This window comes from Pelobates fuscus, chromosome 2 (assembly GCF_036172605.1).
Source record: "Pelobates fuscus isolate aPelFus1 chromosome 2, aPelFus1.pri, whole genome shotgun sequence".
Taxonomy (NCBI): Eukaryota; Metazoa; Chordata; class Amphibia; order Anura; family Pelobatidae; genus Pelobates; species Pelobates fuscus.
Window position 1 is genome coordinate 12,947,318 of NC_086318.1, and position 25,036 is coordinate 12,972,353.

Here is a 25,036-nt window from a genome sequence, read left to right on the forward strand (position 1 = left end):
CATCAAAAGACATGACTGTAACAGAGCAGGTAGATCTTTCTCATTGCTTTGCATTGTTTATTGGATCAACATTTGTAAATATTTTATTAATTTATAATTGTTATATGTATTTATATTAGTTTCAAGTAGTTATGATGTAAAATGGATATGGATATCTATACATAGCGGAAACAGAGGGAGTTTGAAGTAAAGTAAGCATTATGAGGGATAGAAACTCGACCTTCCAAGAACTCTCATATAATAGAAAGTTGTGACTACATCTTGTTCTATGCTCAATGACTGATATGAATGTGATACAAGTGATGTATGAATGGACAGGTCAGTGACATTGTGTTATGGTTTTAAGACAAACTATAAGCAGAGGGAATATAGAATATTGCATATTCTATGTTTCTATTGATTATTTATGGATATCTGGATTGACATAAGTAACAGATGGTATCTGTGTAAGTCACAAGGTTTTCTTGTATGAGAACTCTGGAATTGGATTGGGGTCTTGACCTTATATGGCTAGAGCTATACTCTGACATCAGTATGGGCACATCTATATAGTAACTAAACAAAGGGACACAAGGTCTCTCTCTTGGCTCTTCTTCCTGTACAGCTATGACTTCAGAAGTCCAGCAATTACCATCTGCTGTTGAACATCCATGATCATGCACGCAGACCAATCAAAAGTCTGAGGTAACTTAGGAAATCAAAGCTGCAGATTCCGGTAAGTCTGATTGTAGCCGAACGCATTTTTCAACTCACAAATACATCCAAGATTGAGATAGAATACAACAATAGCTTAAGAACTGATTTATTTTGTTTAGGATAAGGGAACATTGTATCCACTATTTTAACTGCTAACTAATTGAAATGTAGAAAATGGTTTAAAGTAGCACGCTGTTACAGCAGTTTGTAGATATACCACAAAGAAAATATGCATGTAATTTGGTTTCCATTTTTCTTTGGGGTTATATAAAATCTTGATTTATGTATATTCATTTTGTTCTTATATATTGCTAGACTTTGGTTAGTTAAATGGACACTCCAGGCTCCCAGACCACTTCTGCCCTTTGAAATGGTCTGGGTGCCAACTCCCATCATCCTTAACCCTGGAAGTGTAATTATTGCAGTTTTTATAAACTACAATAATTACCTTGCAGGGTTAAATCCTTCCCTAGTGGCTGTCTACCAGACAGCCACTACAGGGACTTCCGGCTTCTTAAAACGCGAATAGTGTTTTAAACGACGCTGGACGTCTTCACGCTATGCATGAAGATCTCCAGCATCGCCGGAATCCCCATAGGAAAGCATTGAATAATGCTTTCCTATGGGGGGGGTTCTAATGCGCGCAGCCATTGCGAAATCTGACCCAGCACCGAGGGACATCGGCGCTGGATTCAGGTAAGTCACGGAAAGGGTTTTAACACCTTCAGCAACATGGGATGGGGATGGGGAGGGAGAGGGGCACTGCAGGATCATGCAGTGTCAGGAACACTGATATTTTCAAGGTCTTCAAATCCAAAAATCTGTATTTAACATTTTTTTAATCAAAACAATGTCAACTGTTCAAAAAAACAAACAAACAAACAAACAGAGATGTTTCGACCCACTAGGGTCTTTATCAAGATCCACACAAATATATAGCCAATATCAAAACTAACTTGCCAATTAAGTGAGAAGACAGCCTGCAGACTGAACCACCCAGAGGTGTCGGACTCCATGTGTCACCAGGATGCGTTCGTTTGTGAACGTTGTTGCTAGGCAAACAACCATGCTTCCCAGCAGGCGTGGTTGCTAGGTAAGGAGAAACTAGTGAATAGAACGCATAAAGTCTAACAATTGAAACCCATACACAGAGGAAACAAAAATTAAGCATGTCAGGGTAAAGGGCAAACAAGCTGGCAGAGAGGATATGTGTGTGTGTGAGCCGAGTGCTAAAAACTTAGTGAGAGAGAATGTAAAACAGGTATAAATAAAATGGTGAAATATACACTACAGCATGTGAGCGGCTAAGTGTGCTGGGTTATGTGCCTCAAGTACCATTGTAATACGTAGAATAGATCAAATAAAACCAACAAACACATAAACTAAAGCTCCATAAGCCAGATCTGGAGACACTGTAGACATATTCCTAGTGTTAGTATACAGATGTAGACAACCTAAAAGGGGGAACAAGGAGTCAAGATCAATGATAGTACATGTAAAATACATGCATAAACAGTAGGGATGTGCATGGGAAAATTATTTGGTTCAGTTTGGCATTCCCAAATTCGGGACTTCGTCACCTCGGCACTTAGGAATTCAGGACTTTGGGGTAAATGTAGGGTTAGGTTAGTGGGTAGGGGTAGGGTTAGGGGTAGTGTTAGAGGTAGGGTTAGGGGTAGGTTAGGGGTAGGGTAGCGTTAGGGTTGGTTTAAGAATAGGGTAGGTTTAAGGGGTAGGCATAGGGTTAGGGTAGGAGTAGGGTTAAGGGTAGGGTTATGGGGTAGGGGTAGGGTTAGGGTAGGGTTAGGGTTGGGTTAGGATTAAGGTTATGATTAGGGTTGAATGAGAGTAGGGTTAGGGGTAGGGTTAGGGTTATGGTTGGGGTAGGGTTAGGTTTAGGAGTAGGGTTAGGGGTAGAGGTACCCTAACTCTACTCCTAACCCTACCCTAACCCTACTCCTATCCCTTCCGCTAACTCTACCCTAACCTAACCCTACTCTCATCCAACCCTAACCCTACTCCTAACCCTCATCCTACCTCTCCTGGTACTCTTGCACAGTGGCCAAGTGGTAAAGCGTTGGTTTCGATAATGCGTTCAATCCCCATCTGTGCCTAACTATATCTGAAAAGATTTGTTCTTTGTAATTAACTCAACAGCACCTCATTTATTCTTACTTTATGCAAAATCAAAGAGTTCTTCCCAGGTCCATTAACTGGAAGTTTCCATCCAACAAACTAAAATGGGAAAAGATCACATACTCACAGGCTCGAAAACTTAAACTAAGTGACACTATGACAAAGGTGTATTGACATTCGCATTTCTAATGATTATTCTAATTTGTGACTTTTGTATTCTCTTTGGCAATCAGATTTTTTTTAAATATAATTTTTATTTCACAATATTTTTCACAAATATTAAAAACAAATACACATAAGAAAATTAATTTATACACATGCTATTAAAAAACAGCAACTCTATTAATATCTAATGCCATTATATTCTGCATTAAAAAAGAGCTGCTGTTCTTTCTCATTTATCCAACACATTTCCTTAATCTATCTAAGTCTTATTCACAGGACACCAAACCGCAGGACACAGACAAAAAAAAAAAAGATATCACATTATTGTCTCTTGATCCTAAGGAATCGGGAGGGGGAGGGTAGGCAAAATCTATTCTTTTAGACTTCCCCTAGATTTATGTACTTTTATGTTATACCAAATTTAAGAAGTTTATTGTTTCATCCCAAAAACCACTGTATCTTAGTTTTTTATTATAGCTTATCAGGATAAACTTTTCCATCTGTATTTGGTGGTTTATTTGATGTCTGATCAGGCACCAATCAGGTATAAACAAGCTTTTCCAGTTTCTAGCTATACTTATCTTAATAGCTGTCAGCACATGGAGTATCAAAATCATATCTTTTTTTTTTCGATTCAGGTATTGATTTTTATTTTTTTTTCTCCCACACCTTGACATAATTATTTAATGGTTGGACATTCCTTTCCATATATGTAAGTAATCTGCCTCTTTAGTCCCACATCTCCAACAATCAGGAGATTGAGTAGGAAATATCTAATTTAGCCTTTTTGGGACTTAATACCATCTGTTCATAATCTTATAGTGCAACTCATTCAAATTCAGGCAGTATATATATATATTAAGCATCAAGATGGAGTTGCACCATTCTCCAAAAGGAATCTGTATCTTTAAATCTGTGTTCCATTTTCCGTGTTATATAGTAGAAGACTTGTTTTAGAGAGTAATTTCTTAGTGCCCTTAAGGTTAATAAATGTATCAAAATATTTTAAGCTCTCATGTTCACAAGGGAGCTTTAACCTTTTTTTATATAGGATTTAACTTTAAAGTAGTCTAAAAAAATCTTTGTTTCGAAAAGTGTAATGTCATCTTAAGTTCATCAAAAGTTATTATTTGTCCACTGGCATATTTCCATCGCCCTTCAAACATGCAACGATAACCCCAATTCTAAAGAAGCCCAACCTTGACCCAAACTCCCCATCCAACTACCATCCTATCTCACTACTGCCTTTTGCATCCAAGATCCTTCAAGATTGACAGACTTCCTCGAGTCTAACTCTCTGCTAGACCCCCTCCAGTCTGGTTTCCACACTAAGCACTCTGTGGAAAAGGCACTGACCAAAGTATCCAATGATCTACTTGCTGCAAAATCTCATGGTCACTACTCTATCCTAATTCTCCTTGACCTGTCTGCGGATTTTGACACTGTTGATCATCAACAGCTTCTTCTCATCCTCTGCAATATTGGTCTACACTATATTGCTCTCTCCTGGTGCTCCTCCTACCTCTCCCAGCGCTCTTTCAATGTTTCTTTCTCTTGCTCTGCTTCTTCTCCCCAACTCCTCTCTGTTGGTGTCCCCCAAGGTTCAGTCCTTGGTCCCCTTCTGTTCTCTATCTATACTGCCTCCCTTGGTAAACTCATTAGCTCCTTTGGCTTCCAATATCATTTCTATGCGGATGACAAGCAAATCTACCTGTCCTCTCCTGATCTCTCCCCGTCCCTCTTGACTAGTGTCTCTGACTGCCTCTCTGCTATTTCTAACTGGATGGCTGCCCACTTCCTTAAATTCAACTTGACCAAAACTGAAATTCTATTCTTTCCTCCCTCAAGTGTTGCTACTCCTGTGTCTGTCTCCCTCCAAGTCAACGGTGCTACCATCAGCTCCACCATGCAGGCTCGCTGCCTATGTGTTCTCTTTGACTCCGACCTCTCCTTCATGCCTCATGTTCAGTCTATCACCACATTCTGTTGTTTCCATCTCAAAAACATTGCGCACATCCGACCCTACTTAACGCCAGATGCGACTAAGGTGCTGATCCATTCCATTGTCCTTTCTCGCCTTGACTACTGTAATCCACTTCTCAGTGGTCTTATGTGCTCCCAAATTGCACCTTTACAGTCCATAATGAATGCGGCGGCGAGGCTCATCTTCCTGTCCACCCGCACCTCTCATGCCTCACCCTTCTGTCAGTCCCTGCATTGGCTTCCTGTAAGATATAGGGCTCAATTTAAAATTCCGGTTCTTGCTTTTAAATCTCTACATAATGCTGTTCCCACCTATCTATCCTCACTAATACACAAGTATGTCCCATCTAGGCCCTTACGATCTGCTGAAGACTTACGTCTATCTTCTGTCTGTACTCCCACCTCTGATGCTCGCCTTCAAGACTTCTCCAGGGCTGCACCGTTCCTGTGGAACTCACTTCCCTCCTCCGTTAGATGCTCACCTAGTCTCCACTTCTTCAAACATAATCATTATAAACCCACTTCTCCATAAAGATTAAACTGTTAATAGCTCCCGACTGATTCCTGTCACTATCCTTACCGTTTGTGTCACTTTACCCCACTCCCTCTAGCATGTAAGCTCATAGAGCAGGGCCCTCAACCCCTCTGTTCCTGTGTGTCCAACTTGTCTGGTTACAACTACATGTCTGTTCATCCACCCACTGTACAGCGCTGCGGAATTTGTTGGTGCTATATAAATAATAACATAATAATAATAATAATAATAATAATAATAAAACAACACATTTTGGAAATATTAATCCTAAAGTAAATAGGACACCACATATACAGAAAGTATGTACGGAATATATGATTAATTATTATTGCCATTTACAAGGCGCCAGCATATTCCCCAGCGCTGTACAACATACACAGAGCAATGCAAACGGTAAAGAGGGCCCTGTCCCTGAGCTGAGATCTAGCCATTAAAGCTCTTTTATTCAAAGAACGCAGATAGCCAAATCTAAAGGATTAGTATGGTTCTATCCATGTACAGCCCCTATTCACAGCTTACACCTGTTGTAGAATTATTAGGCCTCATAAAAAATTGTGGCAATTAGGCTACATGTTTGGTCTTAACCCCTTAAGACCGCAGCCAAATGTACAAGTTGTGATCCAAAAAAACGTAAACAAAACCTGGCATTTGCGCTATATGTCTGTCCAACCGTAATTCACCTCTTTCATATTAAATGCACCCCCCATTATTATATATCATTTTATTCAGGGGAAACGGGGCTTTCGTTTAACATCAAATATTTAGGTATGGAACATAATTTAATATGAAAAAAATATTTAAAAAATGGGAGAAAATAAGAATTTTTTACATTTTTTTAGTTCTACGTGACATTCTAACTGTGAATGTCATAATACTGTTTGCTTTTACTGCAATACAATACACATATTTGTATTCAGCGATGTCTCGCGTGTAAAACAGTACCCCCTATGTACAGGTTTTATGGTGTTTTGGGAAGTTACAGGGTCAAATATAGCGTGTTACATATTTCAGTTTTTTTACATTGAAATTCGCCAGATTGGTTACGTTGCCTTTGAGACCATATGGTAGCCCAGAAATAAGAATTACCCCCATGATGGCATACCATTTGCAAAAGTAGACAACCTAAGGTATTGCAAATTGAGTATGTCCAGTCTTTTTTAGTAGCCACTTGGTCACAAACACTGGCCAAAGTTAGTGTTAATATTTGAAAATGCAAAAAACAAATTTGAACGCAAATTTTGGCCAGTGTTTGTGACTAAGTGGCTACTAAAAAAACTGAACATACCCTATTTGCAATACTCTGGGTTGTCTACTATTGCAAATGGTATGCCATCATGGGGATAATTTTCATTCCTGGGCTACCATACGGTCTCAAAGGCAACCTGGCGAATTTTAATGTGAAAAAACTGAAACGCAAACCTTATATTTGACTCTGTAACTTTTGAAAACACCATAAAACCTGTACATGAGGGGTACTGTTATACTCAGGAGACTTCGCTGAACACAAATATTAGTGTTTCAAAACAGTAAAACGTATCACAACAATTATATCGTCAGTGTAAGTGCCATTTGTGTGTGAAAAATGCAAAAAATGTCACTGTCACTGACGATATCGTCGTTGTAATATATTTTACTGTTTTGAAACACTAATATTTGTGTTCAGCGAAGTCTTCCGAGTAAAACAGTACCCCCCATGTACAGGTTTCATGGTGTCTTGGAAAGTTACAGAGTTAAATATAGTGCTAGACAATGTAATTCCCTGAACTTTTGGCCTGGGTTGGCAGGCAGGTCCTGCAAATTGTAATTAATAAAATGACCTAATTATGTAAAATTATTACATAAATATATGCGTAGAATTATTATATATATATATATGTGTGTATATATATGTATATAATTTTTTTTAATTATTTTTATTTATATATAGGTATATACATAGTGATATATACGTATATACTTATGTATATAGATATATATATTATTTCGTTCTACATGTATTTTGATATCAATATATATATATTAATTTTAAAATACAGTTAGAACGAAATTACGCATGTTTATATATTTTTTATCTATTTTTTTTTATTATTTTTTTATTATTTTTTTATTTATTTTTTTAACGTATTTATATATTTATTTATTTTTTATTATATATAAATATATATATAATGAAAATTACATATATTTAATCAATATCATTGTACGTGTATTTTGATATTAATATATATATATAATTATGTATATATTAATATTAAAATACACGTAGACAGTGTATGCATATTTATGTGTATGTGTGTATATGTGTGTATATATATACTTAGATCATATATATAATAAATATATATATGATCTAAGTATATATAATTTATTTTTACACTGTTTTAATTATTTTTTTTTTTTTTCAGACAGCAGGGGGAGTACCTGTCATTACAGGCACTCCCCCTGCTGGCAATGCCTTGGACGGCTATGCCGTCCATGTGATTGCGGGGTCCTCGCAAGGACCTCGCGATCACATGGCCCTGGGCGGCTGAAGAGGACGCAGGGGGACTCCCTGGGCTCCCAGGTAAGTCCCCCATACCGCGATCGCCGGCGTGGGATCGCCGGCGACCGGGTAAGTACATAAGATCGCAGGACGTACTATGCCGTCCTGCGGCTTTTAGAGCCACCAAAATAAGGGCGGCATAGTACGTCCTGCGGTCTTAAGGGGTTAATAAAGTATGTGTCAGCTAAATCCTAAAATGTGTATTTACTAAAAGCCTTGAAAACTAACCTTGAAAACTAATCTTGTGTCCACTCCCGTGTCAATGATGTCACCACCTCTTGATGGGAGGGCATTTAACTAACCACTTAACACCTAAACCAATTAATAATGTTTACTTGTTGTTATCTTGAATTCTTTAGTGATGTAATAATGCCTTTATAAGGGTCTGCGCACCCACTTTTTAAGCCAAGCCATTAAATTCTCCGAAGTTCTTTCATTAACCTGAACCCTGTGTCTCAGTGTGAATTTACTTCTGCGAGCACGCAACTTTATTATTTTTAATTTGGACAGGAACAGATAGTCATTCAAACTTATTGGTTTGCATAAAAGAATCTAGTACACACCACATGCAACCCACAACAACGTCCCTCCCATTTCTACACTTACAATATATTCGTTATATTGGTCCCTTCTAGAGCATTTTACAAAATTTGTTTTTACATTTTTTATCTTATACACATTTGGGGTTTAATGGTGAAATTATCTTAATTAAGGGATCATTCCTTATTTTATAACTTAGTTTATTAAAATAAAAACATAAAGTTATTCCGGCGTATTACTTCAATAACTAATTCTCTATTATTTGTAATGTTAAAAAAATATATATTTTTCTATCCGGTTCCTGTTAAAATCTGTACTAATAGCCTTTTTCTAAACGGAAAAATAAACAATAAAAAATCTTTATTGGATCAATTTTCACTTTTTCACTTTCATTTGGATAATTAGAATAGTAGGTAAGCAGACATTTAAATAATAATAATAATAATAATGTTATTAAATAAATATATCTCTCTCTAACTATATATGTGTGTGTGTAGATAGATAGATAGATAGAGATAGATAAATAGATGGATTTATTTTTTAGTATAATGGGTGGACCTGTGATGTGTCAAATTCTGATTGTTGCTTGTGACATCACTGTGACATCATCCTTGCTGAGCACAGTTCAGTCGGTAGACATTGCAAGTCAGAGATAGCTATAGATAGTGTGATTGTTCCCTGTGACATCACTGTGACATCATCCTTGCTGAGCACAGTTCAGTCGGTAGACATTGCAAGTCAGAGATAGCTATAGATAGTGTGATTGTTCCCTGTGACATCACCGTGACATCATCCTTGCTCAGCACAGTTCATGCAGTAGACACTGCTTAGACAGTAGACACTGCTTAGCTGCTGTGGTGATAACGTAGCTAAAGATGGGAGATAGTAGAACTATTTTCTCGTGTTTTTCATGTGTATGCTGTGATGTAAGTAAAAGACTTGATTTTCTGTATAAGGTTCCAGTTCTACATATTATTATCTGAGAGTTTTATCATGTTAAATCCCCAGTGTAGTCTAAGATGGGATATAAAGAGAATACAGATGGGACCCTGTATATGATTATTAATAGGGAACACTGGGGGGGGTTACACACAGATCTATCATTTTATTCTTTCCTCAATATTTAATCCTTTCATGGCTCAATATTTAATGTCCCAAACACAGTGACAGCATATGGTTACTGTGTCAGTTTTCGTGGTATGAACTCCTTGCCCTTTATTCATTTCAGTTACTGATATGTCATGTGGAAGTATTATAGAGTATTGTTATTAGGATGTTTACACACACATATATCCTGTATATGTATATAATAAATATATCAGGAATGAAAGACAGCACTGAGACACAGGAACAGACACTCAGCACCAGATCAATAGAAGCGGGGTCTACCATAGCAGACAGGACCCAAGGTGCCGACCCCAGAGTCCTCCCAAACAATCCAGCACACAGTAACCGGGTGCAAGGTGTTAGTAGGGACAGCACACACTGAGACACAGGAACAGACACTCAGCACCAGATCAATAGAAGCGGGGTCTACCATAGCAGACAGGACCCAAGGTGCCGCCCCCAGAGTCCTCCCATACAATCCAGCACATAGTAAGCGGGTGCAAGGTGTTAGTAGGGACAGCACACACTGAGACACAGGAACAGACACTCAGCACCAGATCAATAGAAGCGGGGTCTACCATAGCAGGCAGGGCCCAAGGTGCCGACCCCAGAGTCCTCCCATACAATCCAGCACACAGTAACCGGGCGCAAGGTGTTAGTAGGGACAGCACACACTGAGACACAGGAACAGACACTCAGCACCAGATCATTAGAAGCGGGGTCTACCATAGCAGACAGGACCCAAGGTGCCGACCCCAGAGTCCTCCCATACAATCCAGCACATAGTAACCGGGTGCAAGGTGTTAGTAGGGACAGCACACACTGAGAAACATGAACACTTTGTGAGCCTTTTCTTCTGGCTAAGATCCTGTGAGTTTCTGATTCTTTTTATTTCTACCTTTTCAGGTCAGCGAAACGCAAGTTATTGATGTTATCGAGCAAGGAGCAGGGGAACATCCAGGTACATTAAAACACTTTGTGTGTGTGCTATTATTATTATTATTATTGCCATTTATATGGCACCAACAGATTCCGTAGCGCTTTACAAAATTATGAGAGGGGGGATTTAACCATAAATAGGACAATTTCAAGAAAATGTACAGGAACAATAGGTTGAAGAGAACCTGCTCAAACAAGCTTACAGTCTATAGGATGTGGGGTATAAAACACATTAGGACAGGAAATAGCAATCAAATAAGGTGAGAGTGTAGCAGAGTTGGAGGAGAGAGTAGAGTGCTGCCCTATAGGAGAAAGCAAGAGATAGGTATGTAAGGAAGACCAATCAGGAGAGGGTTACAATAATCCATGCGGGAAATTACTAGAGCATGGACAAGCTCCTTGGTAGCATCTTGCGTAAGAAAGGGGCGGATGCGGGCTATGTTTGTAAGATGGAATCTACAGGATTTGGCAACATACTATATGTGAGATTCAAAGGTGAGGCCAGACTCAAGTATGACACCAAGACAGCGTGCTTGCAAGGATGGACTGATGTGGATACCACTAACACATTTAAGTACATATGTAAATGTATAACCATATATCATATCCATGTCACATATCCCATTAAAGTTACCAGACTACACATCATTAAAGGACCACTCCACACTTGAAAAAAAACAGGAAAAGGTAAGATACAGAGGGAAAGCATCTATGATTCACAAGTTATTTCTTACATTATTTTTCAATAATGTTTGAATGAAACATTATGAGACGAGTTATTCCATGATGGGTGTCTAACCTGTCCCTTTAAAATAGTTTGTGTATGAAACAGTGCCTGATACATGAAGAAATATGCAGAGAAACCTTATAGAAATGACCTGTTTAGTTCTGTGACACCTGAAGCTACCGTGTCAATATCCTTTTTACCATTAATATAATAAAATATAGTAATTTGTCTCCTAGCAACACCTGCTATAAGCACATTGGAGAATCGCATTGAGGAGCTCGGCCACCGATTTGTGATCGAGCGTTCCGTGGCTGAAGGAGCCAAACGTGCCATCAATGCATTCGATCATGGAAAGCCACTTGTTGAGGTCAGTTATAAAGTTTATTCTTTTAGCCATTTTATCCCCAGAACGAATAATGGGCTTTCAATGTCTGTCTGGGGGTTTGTTGGCATTAGCCAAGTAGCCATGGTTTATTATTATTATTATTATTATTATTATTATTATTATTTATAAAGCGCCAACAAATTCCGCTTGATAAATAATATACAAATTACACATTTATATTATCTTTTCTGAGATTTTCATTGTTTGAAGTCTTTGTTGGACCATTTGTTCTGTATTTTATCCTGTCTCTATAATGCTTTATTTAAAGGGAATCTATAGTGTAAGGCAAACAAAGTTGTATTCCATACACTCTAGTTCCCATTGGCCGCCTCCTACCTCACGCCCTTTCTCCTTCCCGTGTTACAAAATCCCTTTTAACACTTACCCGATATCTGGAGGGGTGGCTACTGCACATGCATGGTGAGCGCCGCAAGTAAATTAGGCCCTCCCCATAGGAAAGCATTGCTTCAGTGCAGAGTGTGAGGGCGTCCAGCATCAGACTACAAACGTCGCTTTAACCAAAAGTCTCTTCTGGCTGTCTGATTGAGGGAGTCTTAGTCCTGTAATGTAATCATTGCTGTTTCTCAAAAACTACAATGATTTACATTGCAGGACTAAGATGACTAAGGAGGACACCTCTTCAATGAGCTAAAGTGGTCTGTGTGCTTATAGTGTCCCTTTAAAATTCTCCCAATTGTTTAATTCCCTTTAGTTTTATTAAAAGCCAATAACATGTTGTATGTTCTGCATTGATCTGCCGTTATACCCACTTTAATCTGTAGAAACATACATACACACATTCTGCATTTAAGTTATTTACAGGTTTTTTTTAATGACAGGTGCAGTGTCGCCATATGGGCAGGTGAATCTGTACCTATCAAACCATCCCCACCCTCTTTAATAAAACACAACACGTCTGTGTATGGGGAAAATTGTCCACAGCTTTTATTTAACATAACATATAATAATAAATAAAAGTCATTGCCCTCCACCTATTGCTGTCTTATAATTTAGCAGATCTAATAATAAATAGGGCAATGACTAACCATAAATAACATATAATAATATATAACACATAACCAATAAAGTGCCAACATTTTCTTAACAGCCCAGTGGTGAGGGTATATCCGGATCCCCCCACTCATCCGAGGTTCTGAGCCACCTATGGACCCGAAATCTCTCAACACCATAACCAACTTATAACTCCAATTCCATGTCACCATTCCTTTTTACCTACCCCTTGCTCCTTTTCTAACTACAAAATCCCTATCCCCCATTTTCTTCCCTTTACCAGCTCCGCCACAAGCTCAGACCTTGATCACTTAAGACTTCTGAGCTCCACCACCCTGCAAAAACAGTGCCTGGCTAAGCCCTTCTTGAAACCCCAGATTCAACAAATCCCAACCCACCTCTGAAAGGTGCATGTTGTCTTGCCGGAAATACCCAGCCAATCTATTCTCCAGTTCCCTGTGCCTGACCACAAGCCCTCCAGCTTCAGAATAAAGCTAGCCATTAAACTGATAACCTTACATCGACAGTGATCAATCGCGCTGCATTCCTCGCATGCCACCATCAAAGTCACGGTACAATCTCTGACCAGATGACCATGGCCCCTGGTACCACATCCCTAATCCAGTTGATATCTGTCACGTATTCATCCGCTTATACAAATGTGGTTAATGACATTTACTGTCCACACAGGAAAAGTTGTGCCGAGCAGCAACCTAATCCACAGAAGGGTTAATGCTGAGCAGCAATTATGCAAATGAAACCTGATAACTGACTTTGGGGTCAAAGGCCGGTTACAGCCTCTCAGATCTAGAGGAGGGGTATTTAGGCCCAAATCTCATCCTGCTCAGTGCCCTGTCGTGCTTTCCCTTGTGGTTGTTCGAGAGCGCGTTCCTGTTTATAGTTTTCTACCTGGTTTTTGATTTTGGCTTTGTTTATTGACTTCTCTATATTCTGGTATCCTGACTCCTGGCTTTCCTCGTCGCTGTGTCCCTTTCTGTGTTCCCTGACCTCGGCTAGTATTTTTGTACGTTAAATCCGGCCATTATAAGGACCTACATTCTACTAAAATGCGGTTGCTCCAAGGGGCTACAATAAACTCTGACTTGTAGGGAATTAAAATCTGAATTACAAAACTGAGATAAACATAGACACACTGTGACTAAAGCCGAGATTGGAATTTCTCCAAATCACTAATTTTAGTTTAAATATTTGCAGTTCAGATTTTGATTTGCTACTTTCTAGACTTTAGTGATTAATCCTGAGTTGTTATACATTGAGCACTATACAGAATTATAACCATTTATAAATTAAATGCAAGTATTGCCCACACTCTTTTTTCCATTTTTTTCTTTTTAACAGGCTCAATCAATATTAAACCAGGCAAATGAAAAGCTGGACCTCCTTAAATATTCCATGGAGGAACTAGTGAAAGAACTTCCTGATAGCCATCCCAGGAAGAGTATTACCACCGAGGAATTGTTCCTCAATTCTGACATATCCAAGCCCACAGCACTAACGGGTAGGTTCTTTTGCCTCTGAAAGATATTTCAATAAAGGAAAGAAGACAAATATATTTAATATTGAAGTATCAGAGCATCTCTGTGAAGTCTGTCTACTGTGATCATGCAGTTAGTCAACCTATATTCCAGCAGACTTAATTCTGTATGACGTACATACAAATTTAAAGGTGACCGGTGACATTTTTTTACATGACAACAATATGGAACCAGCACACACATAATCTGTCATCAGCATATTTAAATATATAATATATAAATATAAATAGTTACCATAGATATAGAGCTCTGACACCTTCTACCTATGTTTTCCAGATCCCGTATCTTTACGAGAAAGCATTAAGGTTCCAGTCTAGTGGGCTTTTTTAGTCATTACACTTATTTATATTTATCTTTGTGTGTCTTTTTTTGTATAGCACTATTTTTATACATATTTTGTGGGTTATTTTGTTCTTCATAGTCCACCAATTGGACTTTTTGGCCAATCTATTAAAAAATAAGTTTTAACAAACGAATATTTCACTGAACTGTATTTCAGTCATATATGCACCTAGTTGCATCCTCCATCTTTTCTCTTTGTGTACATTTATACCGGGGTTAACCCCCAAATCAGGAGGTTCTGCAACTTCTGGCTCCATTCCAGTCCCTTCCTTTTTCTTTTCTTTTATCTTCTAAATTACCGTATTCTCATGAATTCTGTTTTACTTTTTTGGCGTAATCTAAGTCTAAAGGTTAATCCAGAAGTGTGTTCCTTGTGGTTACAACTTCTATAGCGTGGACTTGTTGCATTCTGTTCTGAATTACTCCTGTGTGTGTTTAGAAATATCTACAAATATAGATTTCTTCTCTAATGGCACAAGTGACATAAACCTTCTTTGAGGATCGAGCAGGGACCAAGTGAAGCTACTGAGTTTTTATCTGTTTATAAATTCTGTCTTGGTTGATTTATATCTGATAAAGATGTAAAAGCTGCCTTATTATTGAATATTCTGTGTGCGCTACTTAGACCAACCATTACGTTCCTTGTAACATAAGGGGCATATTTCATGGTTGATGAAGGTCTATTTCTTTCTATAAATATGCCAGTTTACAGAGATGATAAATTGGTGGTGGAATCCATTTGGGAATCTGATATTTGATTATTGTAGGAAATGTATTGAGTGAACATTTGGTGAGAGGAGAGTTAATATATTCCTGTGATGACACAAGTGAAAATGTAATAGTCATTGTAACAATATTAATTCTGATTGTTTGACAGGTACCCTGAAAGTGCGAGTAAAGGGCTGTCACAATATTCTGGAGAATGTACCTGGCAGACTAAAAGACCCGTCAGTTGTTCTCCCAGGAAGGAGGACACGTCGTGGAAGATTCTCATTAATGAGCCGGATTAGAAGAAACAACCATGTCTGCAGTCAAAACACCCAAGAGACTGTTGACTTTTCCAGTACAGTGATTTTTATCTTATAATTCCCATTATGTGTCCAGTTGTAAGAAATTATGACGTATCAATTTCTTACACAGTGACGCTAAATAACATCACTCAATATCTGGGGTGTCGAACTTTTGCTCTCCCACTTAGCCACTCAAAGGAAAATCAACCTGAATAATTATATCTCGGTACTGGGTGGTTGCAGGTTGACCCCCAAATAAAAAAAATTTAAAAGTGCTGCGGAATATATAAATGATAATAATAATTACTTTACCACATTTAAACTGGGACTCATCATACAAACTCCATCTTCTACATTACTCACCAAATAGAAAAGGCAGAGGACAAAAATATAATTTTCAACATGTTTTTCGTTACGATGTTCTTGTATTATTTTATTTCACATATCTCCCCTCGTTTATATTCTAACCATAGTACCTGGCCAGCTACACATTTGTTGTTTGTTTAATTTCTTTTTTACGGAGTGCAGGAGAATAGACTCCCCAAATAAAATCAAACTCCTAGAGCTTTGGTTAAAGATAATAACTTTATATTGCCAGGTGTATTTTTACAATTGCTGTGTGTTGATTACATTCTCAATAAGAAATGTTCTTTATAATAAAATACTCTTAGCCTTTTAAGTTGAGTTCCTGAAATTTCCTTACAGACGAGGTCCGTGCTCAGCTGAAGATTGACAATATTCCAGTGGGTTCAACCAGTTGGAAAACTGTGTCGAATCCATCATGGAATGAGAAATTTAAACTGGAGTTAAATAAGGTATGAATGTCATTAAACTCGAGTATATTCACCCTAGAAAGAGAATTTTTTTTCCAAAATATTGACTTGAGTGAAAAATAGAAAACAAAACCCCCCAAAACATTGTCTTGGTGATAGTTTTCAGGCTAAGTGGATGCCTGTATTATTGTTTTTATTTTGTGTTAGGAGGAATATTACATTCTAAATCAACATCCATTGGTGGCCCCAGGAAGAATTTATACTAATCCATAAATCTGCATATCCTGTAAAGAGTTGTCTAAGTCAGCATAACTGGAACTCTTTTTCTAAACCTTTTAGGACCTTAACGTGTCTTCATCCAGTTATGATTTAGAGAGTTATTATACATTGGGTTTGTTTATCTTAATTTAGAAATAAAGATTTTTTTTTTTTATAGAATCAGGGATATAGATGATAACTTTTCTTTCTTTTGTTTTGTTAATGTGTACATAGTCTCGGGAGTTAGAATTATCTTTATATTGGCACGATCGGAGATCACTGTGTGCCACAAAGACGCTGAAGTTGGAAGAATTCCTGGTGAATCGGAAGCAGGAACTGTGTCTACAGCTGGAGCCACGGGGCACCCTTTTCATCAAGGTGAGAACCAATCTCTGGCTACCATCAACTTATAGCTATTTACCTATTTAAATGTTTTAATTATTCAGAAAATAAAAGGATGATTAATTTATCCAACATATTTCTCTAAATGTAAAAATATAAGAGCGCTATAAAGGCTATTGACTTAATATTAACTTGTACTGAAGTGTAAATGGAGTTGCAAAATATGTCCGCTATAGTCACAGCTTGACTTAGCTCAACTTTGTTTTCAATTCACACGTCAGTGTTTAGCGAATAAACCTTTCAATGTACGTCATATTACCTACATGACCGCTTATAGTATCTTAAGAAATTTTCTATTTTTTAGATAAAAGACACTGTATCAAATGCTAAACTGTTTAAGTAAATGAAGGGCTTTGCTTATTGTGATTAGCTGTAGAGGAAGAGATTTGAAGCTGTTTATTTTCCATTTGTGTGGGTTTATATGTTGGTTTGGCACAATGAGGATATGATCATTTCCTTCCCGCTGTTAACTATTTTGTTTTTTGTTTTGAAATAGGTGACATTTTCCAATGCTTCCATCCAGAAAAGGCCAAAACTTCAGACAATTCAGAAATTCTTCTCTAAAAAACAAGGTAAGTGTTTGTTTAACATGTCTCGCATTAAATAGCAAACCGCCCAGGGGCCTTTCAAGGCATCTATGAGGCAGAATTGGTTACTATTTGGTTACTGACAAGAAGTGAACCCTTGTACCCCAGTACTAGCCCCCCGTGTGATAGAAAACTGATACATGTTCATCCATTATAACAGCCATAGCGCAGGATGTACATCTTATACCATATGCAGTATACACAGATTACATTACTTATACCTACCTGAAACTCATTATTTTCATTGGATGCCAGTCCTCTTAAACACTAAACATTGTTTCAATGTATTCATTGTGAGTTACGGTTATTATAATATGGACATCTTTGCTGAAACAAAGTTCTAGGTTTGGAGATTATGTTACTTTTTTTTTCTTGTTTTTGGAATGCTATGAATGTAATTAATATATTTACTACTGATCATATACAATACTTATATTTTGTTCTGTGTTACTTTTATAGAAGAGACTTTCCAGTCCACTGCAGAGGAGGATACAGCTATTGACGTCCTTCCATTGCCAGTATCTGACACTGAGAGCGTGGTTCCATCACCACCAGCTGTCGATACCGATGCAGAAGAAACCATCAAGTCCACATCAGAGGAGGATATAACATCTGACGTTCTTCCATTGCCAGTATCGGACACTGAGAGCGTGGTTCAATCACTGCCTACTGTCGCTAACGATACTGAACAGACCATCCAATCAGCTTCTGAGGAGGATATAATATCTGGCAGTCTTCCATTGCCAGTATCGGACACTGAGAGCGTGGTTCTATCACCGCCCGCTGTCGATACCGATGATGAAGAGATTATCCAATCAGCATCTGAGGAGGATATAGTATTCAGTAGTCTTCCATTGCCAGTATCAGACATGGAGAGCGTGGTTCCATCACCGCCCGCTGTCGATACCAATACTGAAGAGATTATCCAATCAGCATCTGAGGAGGATATAGTATTCAGTAGTCTTCCATTGCCAGTATCAGACACGGAGAGCGTGGTTCCATCACCGCCCGCTGTCGATACCAATACTGAAGAGATTATCCAATCAGCATCTGAGAAGGATATAGTATTCAGTAGTCTTCCATTGCCAGTATCAGGCACAGAGAGCGTGGTTCCATCACCGCCTGCTGTCAATATTGATACTGAAGAAACTATCCACTCAGTATCTGAGGAGGATATAATATCTGGCAGTCTTCCATTGCCAGTATTTGAAACTGAGAGCGTGGAGTCATCACCACCCACTGACAATACTGAATCACAAGAGACCAGCCAATCGGTGTCAGAGGATGGAGCTATTGACGTTCTTCCATTGCCAGTGTTTAACACTGAGAGCCAAGAGTCATCATGGTCAATTAGGTATTTTCACATATTCATCTTTCTCATCAATGCTGTTAAAACGGCTACACATTTACCATAAACTCCTTATTTGCTCCCCTTTACCACCCCTTACTCCATTTTATTTATGTATAAAGCTTGTCTTTTATTAAAGTTATTCTTTATGTACACAAAAACTTGCGTGTGAGAGTAAGATGGGTGAGGTTAGAGCAGTAAACATTTTTTTCTGCCCAATTCCCAGCATGCTTATCATTAACATTGTCTACAGTTTGTTTGTAACAAGTAAGCTTACCATAGCGAAATATTTTTATAGAACGTTTATGAATTACATTTTTTCTGACGGGACTTGAAAATTCTTCCCAGCAGAATGTGGAATTCACCTGTTACCAGAGTGAAATACTGTAATTAATCACGGCAGATCCTTCGTGATTCCATCTGTAATTAATCAATTGATTTCACACAATACATAATCATCGTGTCCTATAAAACATGGCAATCTACAACTCTAGTGATAGATATTCCAGGGGAATCCCTTTAACATTGCACTGGATGTTACAGAATTTTCCACTAAGACACTGTGACTATAAAGAATTGATGATATCATATAAGATCGAAACGGTGCCATCTAAATAAATACTGTTTTCTTCCTTCTTAAAGCGTTTCTCCTGTAGAAACATCGGACACTGAATCTGAACCAGAAGAGTCTCCTGTTGCATATCGTACATCTTTTTGCAGCGATCAGCCAGGACTTCATGTTATAATCCCAGATATTCTGTCTCAGGTAAAGATATAACGTTTTCTACCTTGCTTATTTTGTTTTTTTGTTCCGCTTTAGAACAAACTGCATTATTGATGAACATGGAATAATTGCAAGCTCGGTGTAGAATGTTTTCTATAAAATCATGGGTTTAGTACATAAATTGGATCCTCAATTATTTTATTACAACAAGCGCTAATGGAACGTTGTTATTAATAATGTTTAACTTTCTTTTCCAGGATTATGGAGCAGGACAAGACTATTCTAGGAACTACACTCCAAGCCAAGTGCCATGTAATACACCTCTACATGATGGCAGAGTGTCCAATCAGGAAAACAGTGTCCTTCAAGATCTGGAACAGTCTCAGGACCCACGGTATGATAACTTATACTGTGTGTTATAGGAGCATGTTTTTGGGTATTTGTTTTTTCATCAGGATGGGAGCTATATGAGTAACTATAAATATGAAAAAACAATTATTTTCTTTGCAGCATTCAGCGAGGAGTACAACTGAGCCTCGATGATTTCCAATGTCTCTCTGTGCTGGGCAGAGGACACTTTGGAAAGGTGGGTTTCGGGTAAATTCCAATTCTAGTGAGAAATAAAAGGTGTCTAAACAAATGTTATCTAACAAATATATATATTTTTAACGTTCAGGTTCTACTTGTTAACTACAAAGGTACAAACACCATGTTCGCCCTAAAAGTCCAGAAAAAACGAAAGATAATTGCATCTGATTCTATCGACTGGTCAGTGGATGGAGAATACTCAATATGGAAATATATTGGATGGTAGTCCTATTTGTTGTTCGCAAAAGTGATTAATTTAGTTATTCCGTTTGTATTTCAAGTCTTAAATATGAGAAGAACATCTTTCAGACCATAAGCAGCACACGACACCCATTCCTTGTGAATTTGTTTGCAAGTTTCCAGACTGAAGATCTTGTCTGCTTTGTGATGGAATATGCCGCTGGTGGAGACCTAATGTCAACTCTTTATAAAAACATGGCATCTTTTACAGAAAGCAGAGCTATGTAAGTATAGTTTGGGGATTATGATCACCCAGCTAGAACTCCAAACAAAAGTTAAGTTGGACTACAAGTTCAGTGAAGCCTAGACAGACACAAGACAATGCAGGAAATATGTCTGAGCATAGAGTGACAGAGGTTGGTGCAATTAAACTGTCCAATGGTACAAAAACTAAATTTCCTTCCCCAAGATAAAACAGACTTATTCTATTTTCTATAGGTTTTATGCAGCCTGTTGTGTGCTCGGCCTCGAATTTTTACATCAGAACAAGATTGCTCACAGGTAAGTGTACAGGAAAAACTAAAGATGGACATACATATATTGTCCCCAGAAATGTTATCTGTCTTATTTACTGTACTGTCATTAAAATATTGTCTGTGGCTTAATTACAGTAAATAGTAATATTATTATGTTAACTTTATCATAAATTATATACGTCCTTAAATCTAACCTTTTATTTTTTCTAAATAAGAAAACCATGTAATCTAAGTACCCTTTAGTGACATGTAAAAAATAATAAAAACTCCAATTCTATATTTTAATCTAGAGATCTTAAATTGCGGAATATTGTTGTAGACAAGGACGGTTACGCCAAAATTACCGACTTTGGTCTTGGCAAACAAGGTAAACATAATGTTATATTTAGCTAACGTAATTTATCACAAAGTTACAGAATTTAACATTAGCCACAGACAAATAACATCCAACTGCAGACCGAAATAAAAGTATACATGAAACACAAAGGAATGAAATCAAATATTGGTGTAAAATGAAATAAGGGGCCATTGTACAAATTCATATCCAGTGAGAGGCTAGGTTGGAACACTAGTCAGAGTAGATGCTGGAACATAATACAGATTCGTAAAAACCATGGAAAAATCTGTATGTAATTTCACAGAGAATCTGCAGATACATCACACTGACTCCTTGCAGCAATTTTCTAATATCAATTGGAAAAAAAATTACATGAAATTATAAAAAAATAACATAATGTATATCAGCAAAATAAATCAACATCTATCTGTGTCTTTACCGATGTACATTTATACTCTCTCTATTTACGAGGGATGGGATTCCTCGATAGAACCAACTCTTTCTGTGGCACACTGGAATACATGGCGCCGGAAATATTTGAGAGAAGACCGTACACAAGATCTGTTGATTGGTGGAGTCTGGGCGTAGTAATTTATGCAATGCTGTGTGGAAGGGTAGGTATAGCATATTACCAATTTGTAGGATTCCTTCTTTGGAAACCAAAAATCCTGGTGTGATGTCATCCAGTCTATTGATGAAACTGATAGTATTTCAAACTATAGACTGGTCAAGGTTAAAGGGACAAGCTGAGCACCATAACCACTTCAGCTCATTATAGTGCTTATCAAAATATCATAACCCAATACCTCCATCTCCACTTTATCTAAACTGATTTTATCTCTCTAATACTTTCTCAATTTCTTAATATTTTATTTATTGTTTCTGCTTTGGAAAACCATTTACATTAGAGAAATTACCCACTGTAGATTCCAGGCCAACCCTGCACAGTGGGCACTCTCTTTGTCACAGTTTGAGAAGACCGTGTGCCCTCTCTGTGTGGGCCGTTCACACAGAGCAGATTATGGGCTCTCAGGAGTGTGAGTGCTATAAACACTATTGTCATCTTGCAACAGTGTTTAATGGTTTACGTCAATAAGTTGTTTTTTTCATGACTCTCGTTGCAGTATATATCATTGAGTGTTTATTTTATGTGTGTGACAATTTCTAGCAGGATAATCACTATTTTGTCACAAAAAAATGAACTTCTGCATCTTACAATATGTATCTAAAAAAAAAATGTTTTCTGCCAGTTTCCCTTTAAAGGTAAAGATCGAGAGAAAGAGATATCGTATAAGGTTGTAAACACCGAACCTGACTATCCGGAGTTCCTGTCTGTAGAAGCGTTTTCAATAATAAAAAGTGTAAGTTGCCAACGCATGTTTAGTGATTTCTGATTTTGACATATTGAGTAAGCGGAGGTCAGAATTTGCAATCACTGTTGATGAGTGGATTGCTGACGAGCTGCCTTGGGATGAAGGAAGTCTGAGAGCTGTTAGATTAGTAGTTACGTCTGGTAAGAGATAAGCAGATGGTGGGTTTTATAGATCTTGGAAGCTCCAGGATTAAAGATCCTGCATGTAGCTCTGTTTCTAAATAATACAGCTCGTATGGCTTTAATGATGTATGACATCACAGCTCAGCGTCTTACATCATACAACCCATCACCTTGTTTGAACTCTGACAGTTGTTAGAAAGTGACATATAAGGTATACGGAAAGGGTCAAGGCATTGGGGGAGGTTTGGAAGGATTTTACAAAAAGTGAATCATATTGTTTCTTTTTTTTATATGAAGAATTTTACTCTTATCAATTATGCACATTGCTCCATAGAACAGACACGTTTCATTCTGTGGGTCGATCGATGCGTGCCCCTGCCTGTTCCGCTCTGTTGTAGCTGCTAACACTGTGTGTGAATGTGGGCTCGGACAGTTTGAGTGGTAAGGCTCTGAAAACAAAGCTGGTCCTCTGTAAATACTGTGTGATTGGCTGTAACAAAATAGGACAAGCAGTCACAAACACATGGATCTAGTTAGAGATTAAAAGAAGTTAAACTTATATTTGGGGAATGAAATAAATACAAGCAGTAAGCATGACTTGTGCCATCGATCATTGCAGAGCAATTTCTGGGCACCAAACACGATGCCATTGTGACATGGTGCCTACTGTGTATTGAGCTCTGTAGTAAAGTATTCAGCCTGAGCTGATAAAGGCAGATTTTACAGGACCTGCAAGAAAATGCCTTTAATTCTCAGTTTTTCAGATTAAATAACATTTTCCTTTCTCCTCCCCCCTTATGCAGCTTATGAATAAAAATTCCAGATCCCGTCTAGGAGCCAGGATTGGTGCCAGTGCTGTCAAGAAACATCCTTTTTTCAAAGTATGTCCATGTTGTATAAATTCCATCTATGGATGTGTAGATATAATGGCCATTATTCTAAATGATTAGTTTACTGGTTAATATCGTGGCACACCTGATTTATTGTTCTAATTTTTCTTCAATCTTTTTTATTTTTTAACAGGGATTAGACTGGAGTGCATTATTTTCTAAGAACATCATACATCCGTTTGTACCATCCATTGCCGGACCAGAGGACGTCAGTCATTTCGACAGAGCTTATACAACACTGGACCCCATTCTAACACCACCGGAAGAATCACCTTTAGAAGACCAAGACCTGTTCCAAGATTTCGACTGGGTGGCCGATTGGATTTGAACATTGAGGCAGAAAAGGATGGACTCTGCGGGAGTAAACATATTAACATCTGTCATTTTTTATTTTCTTTATTCTGTCATTATTTATTCTAATAAAAGCTTGATTAATATTTTCATTGATGTAGTATATGTGTGGAAAATGTGTCCAACAGAAGAGCGACTGTTTTATTTTTTATTTTTTTTTAATATATATTTATTAAGAATTTTGTTCTATTTGCTCTACATATAACAAATACAGACAAAATAAATACACAACAAAACCACAAAAAAGAAAAAATTCATCATGAGTATATCAAAATTTCATACAGCTTGCGCTGCCAAAGCATTTGTTAGTATAATTACTCATATAAAGGTATTATATTATTTATCGTGTACGAGTAGACATACAAGATACACCCGACTTCCCATCAGAGCAGGAGAGAAAAAATAGCTGAAATCATGACAAAATATAGTCCAAAAATATAAATAAAAACTATCGTCCAGAGATAAGCTTGATTTAGATATCATGCAAATCGTATAAATCATATAAATTCCCCTTCATAATATATGTAAACCATTTGAGTTTAACTGTATATATTCATAAGATAGTGTAATTATATTTATAAATTTTCAGTTATCTCAGAGAGAAGAACAACTTCGTACATAGAGATTAACCTAGGTCTAAGAAAGCTTAACCAACCATTCAGAAAACAATTGTTCATTGTTTCTAGAAGATTGACCTGTGTTGCTTATTAGCCCCTTTTCCATCAATAGCTGAAACCTAATTTGTTTAGTTAAAAGGGTTTTTTGGAATGGGATAGATGATCTCCAATTCCTGGCAATTAATATTTTCACGGCTATAAAGCAATGAGTAGCAATTGGAACTTGTTTGGAATTGAGGTTCCAATTCAAGTGCAAAAGGGCAGCTGCCGGATTTT

At 37.6% G+C, this 25,036-nt stretch overlaps 1 protein-coding gene across 1 annotated transcript; it reads left to right on the plus strand.

Moving 5' to 3' along the window:
• Window positions 1-9,145: 9,145 nt before the first annotated feature.
• Window positions 9,146-24,168, plus strand: LOC134586078 (serine/threonine-protein kinase N2-like). The gene is made up of 20 exons (XM_063441588.1): window positions 9,146-9,229; window positions 10,611-10,665; window positions 11,607-11,737; window positions 14,126-14,285; window positions 15,542-15,727; window positions 16,380-16,489; window positions 16,940-17,083; window positions 17,604-17,679; window positions 18,154-19,048; window positions 19,685-19,808; window positions 20,024-20,160; window positions 20,277-20,352; window positions 20,443-20,534; window positions 20,636-20,818; window positions 21,033-21,095; window positions 21,361-21,437; window positions 21,879-22,021; window positions 22,658-22,768; window positions 23,706-23,783; window positions 23,926-24,168. Exons 1-20 carry the CDS (start codon window positions 9,146-9,148, stop codon window positions 24,118-24,120), a joined length of 3,120 nt encoding a protein of 1,039 aa, XP_063297658.1. The 3' UTR covers window positions 24,121-24,168.
• Window positions 24,169-25,036: the final 868 nt, after the last annotated feature.

Coding starts and splice junctions, on each gene's coding strand:
- LOC134586078 (XM_063441588.1), top strand. CDS start 9,146: ATGGGTGGACCTGTGATGTGTCAAATTCTGATTGTTGCTTGTGACATC. Junction 17,680..18,153: donor ATTCTTCTCTAAAAAACAAG/GTAAGTGTTTGT, acceptor TTACTTTTATAG/AAGAGACTTTCCAGTCCACT. Junction 23,784..23,925: donor AGAAACATCCTTTTTTCAAA/GTATGTCCATGT, acceptor ATTTTTTAACAG/GGATTAGACTGGAGTGCATT.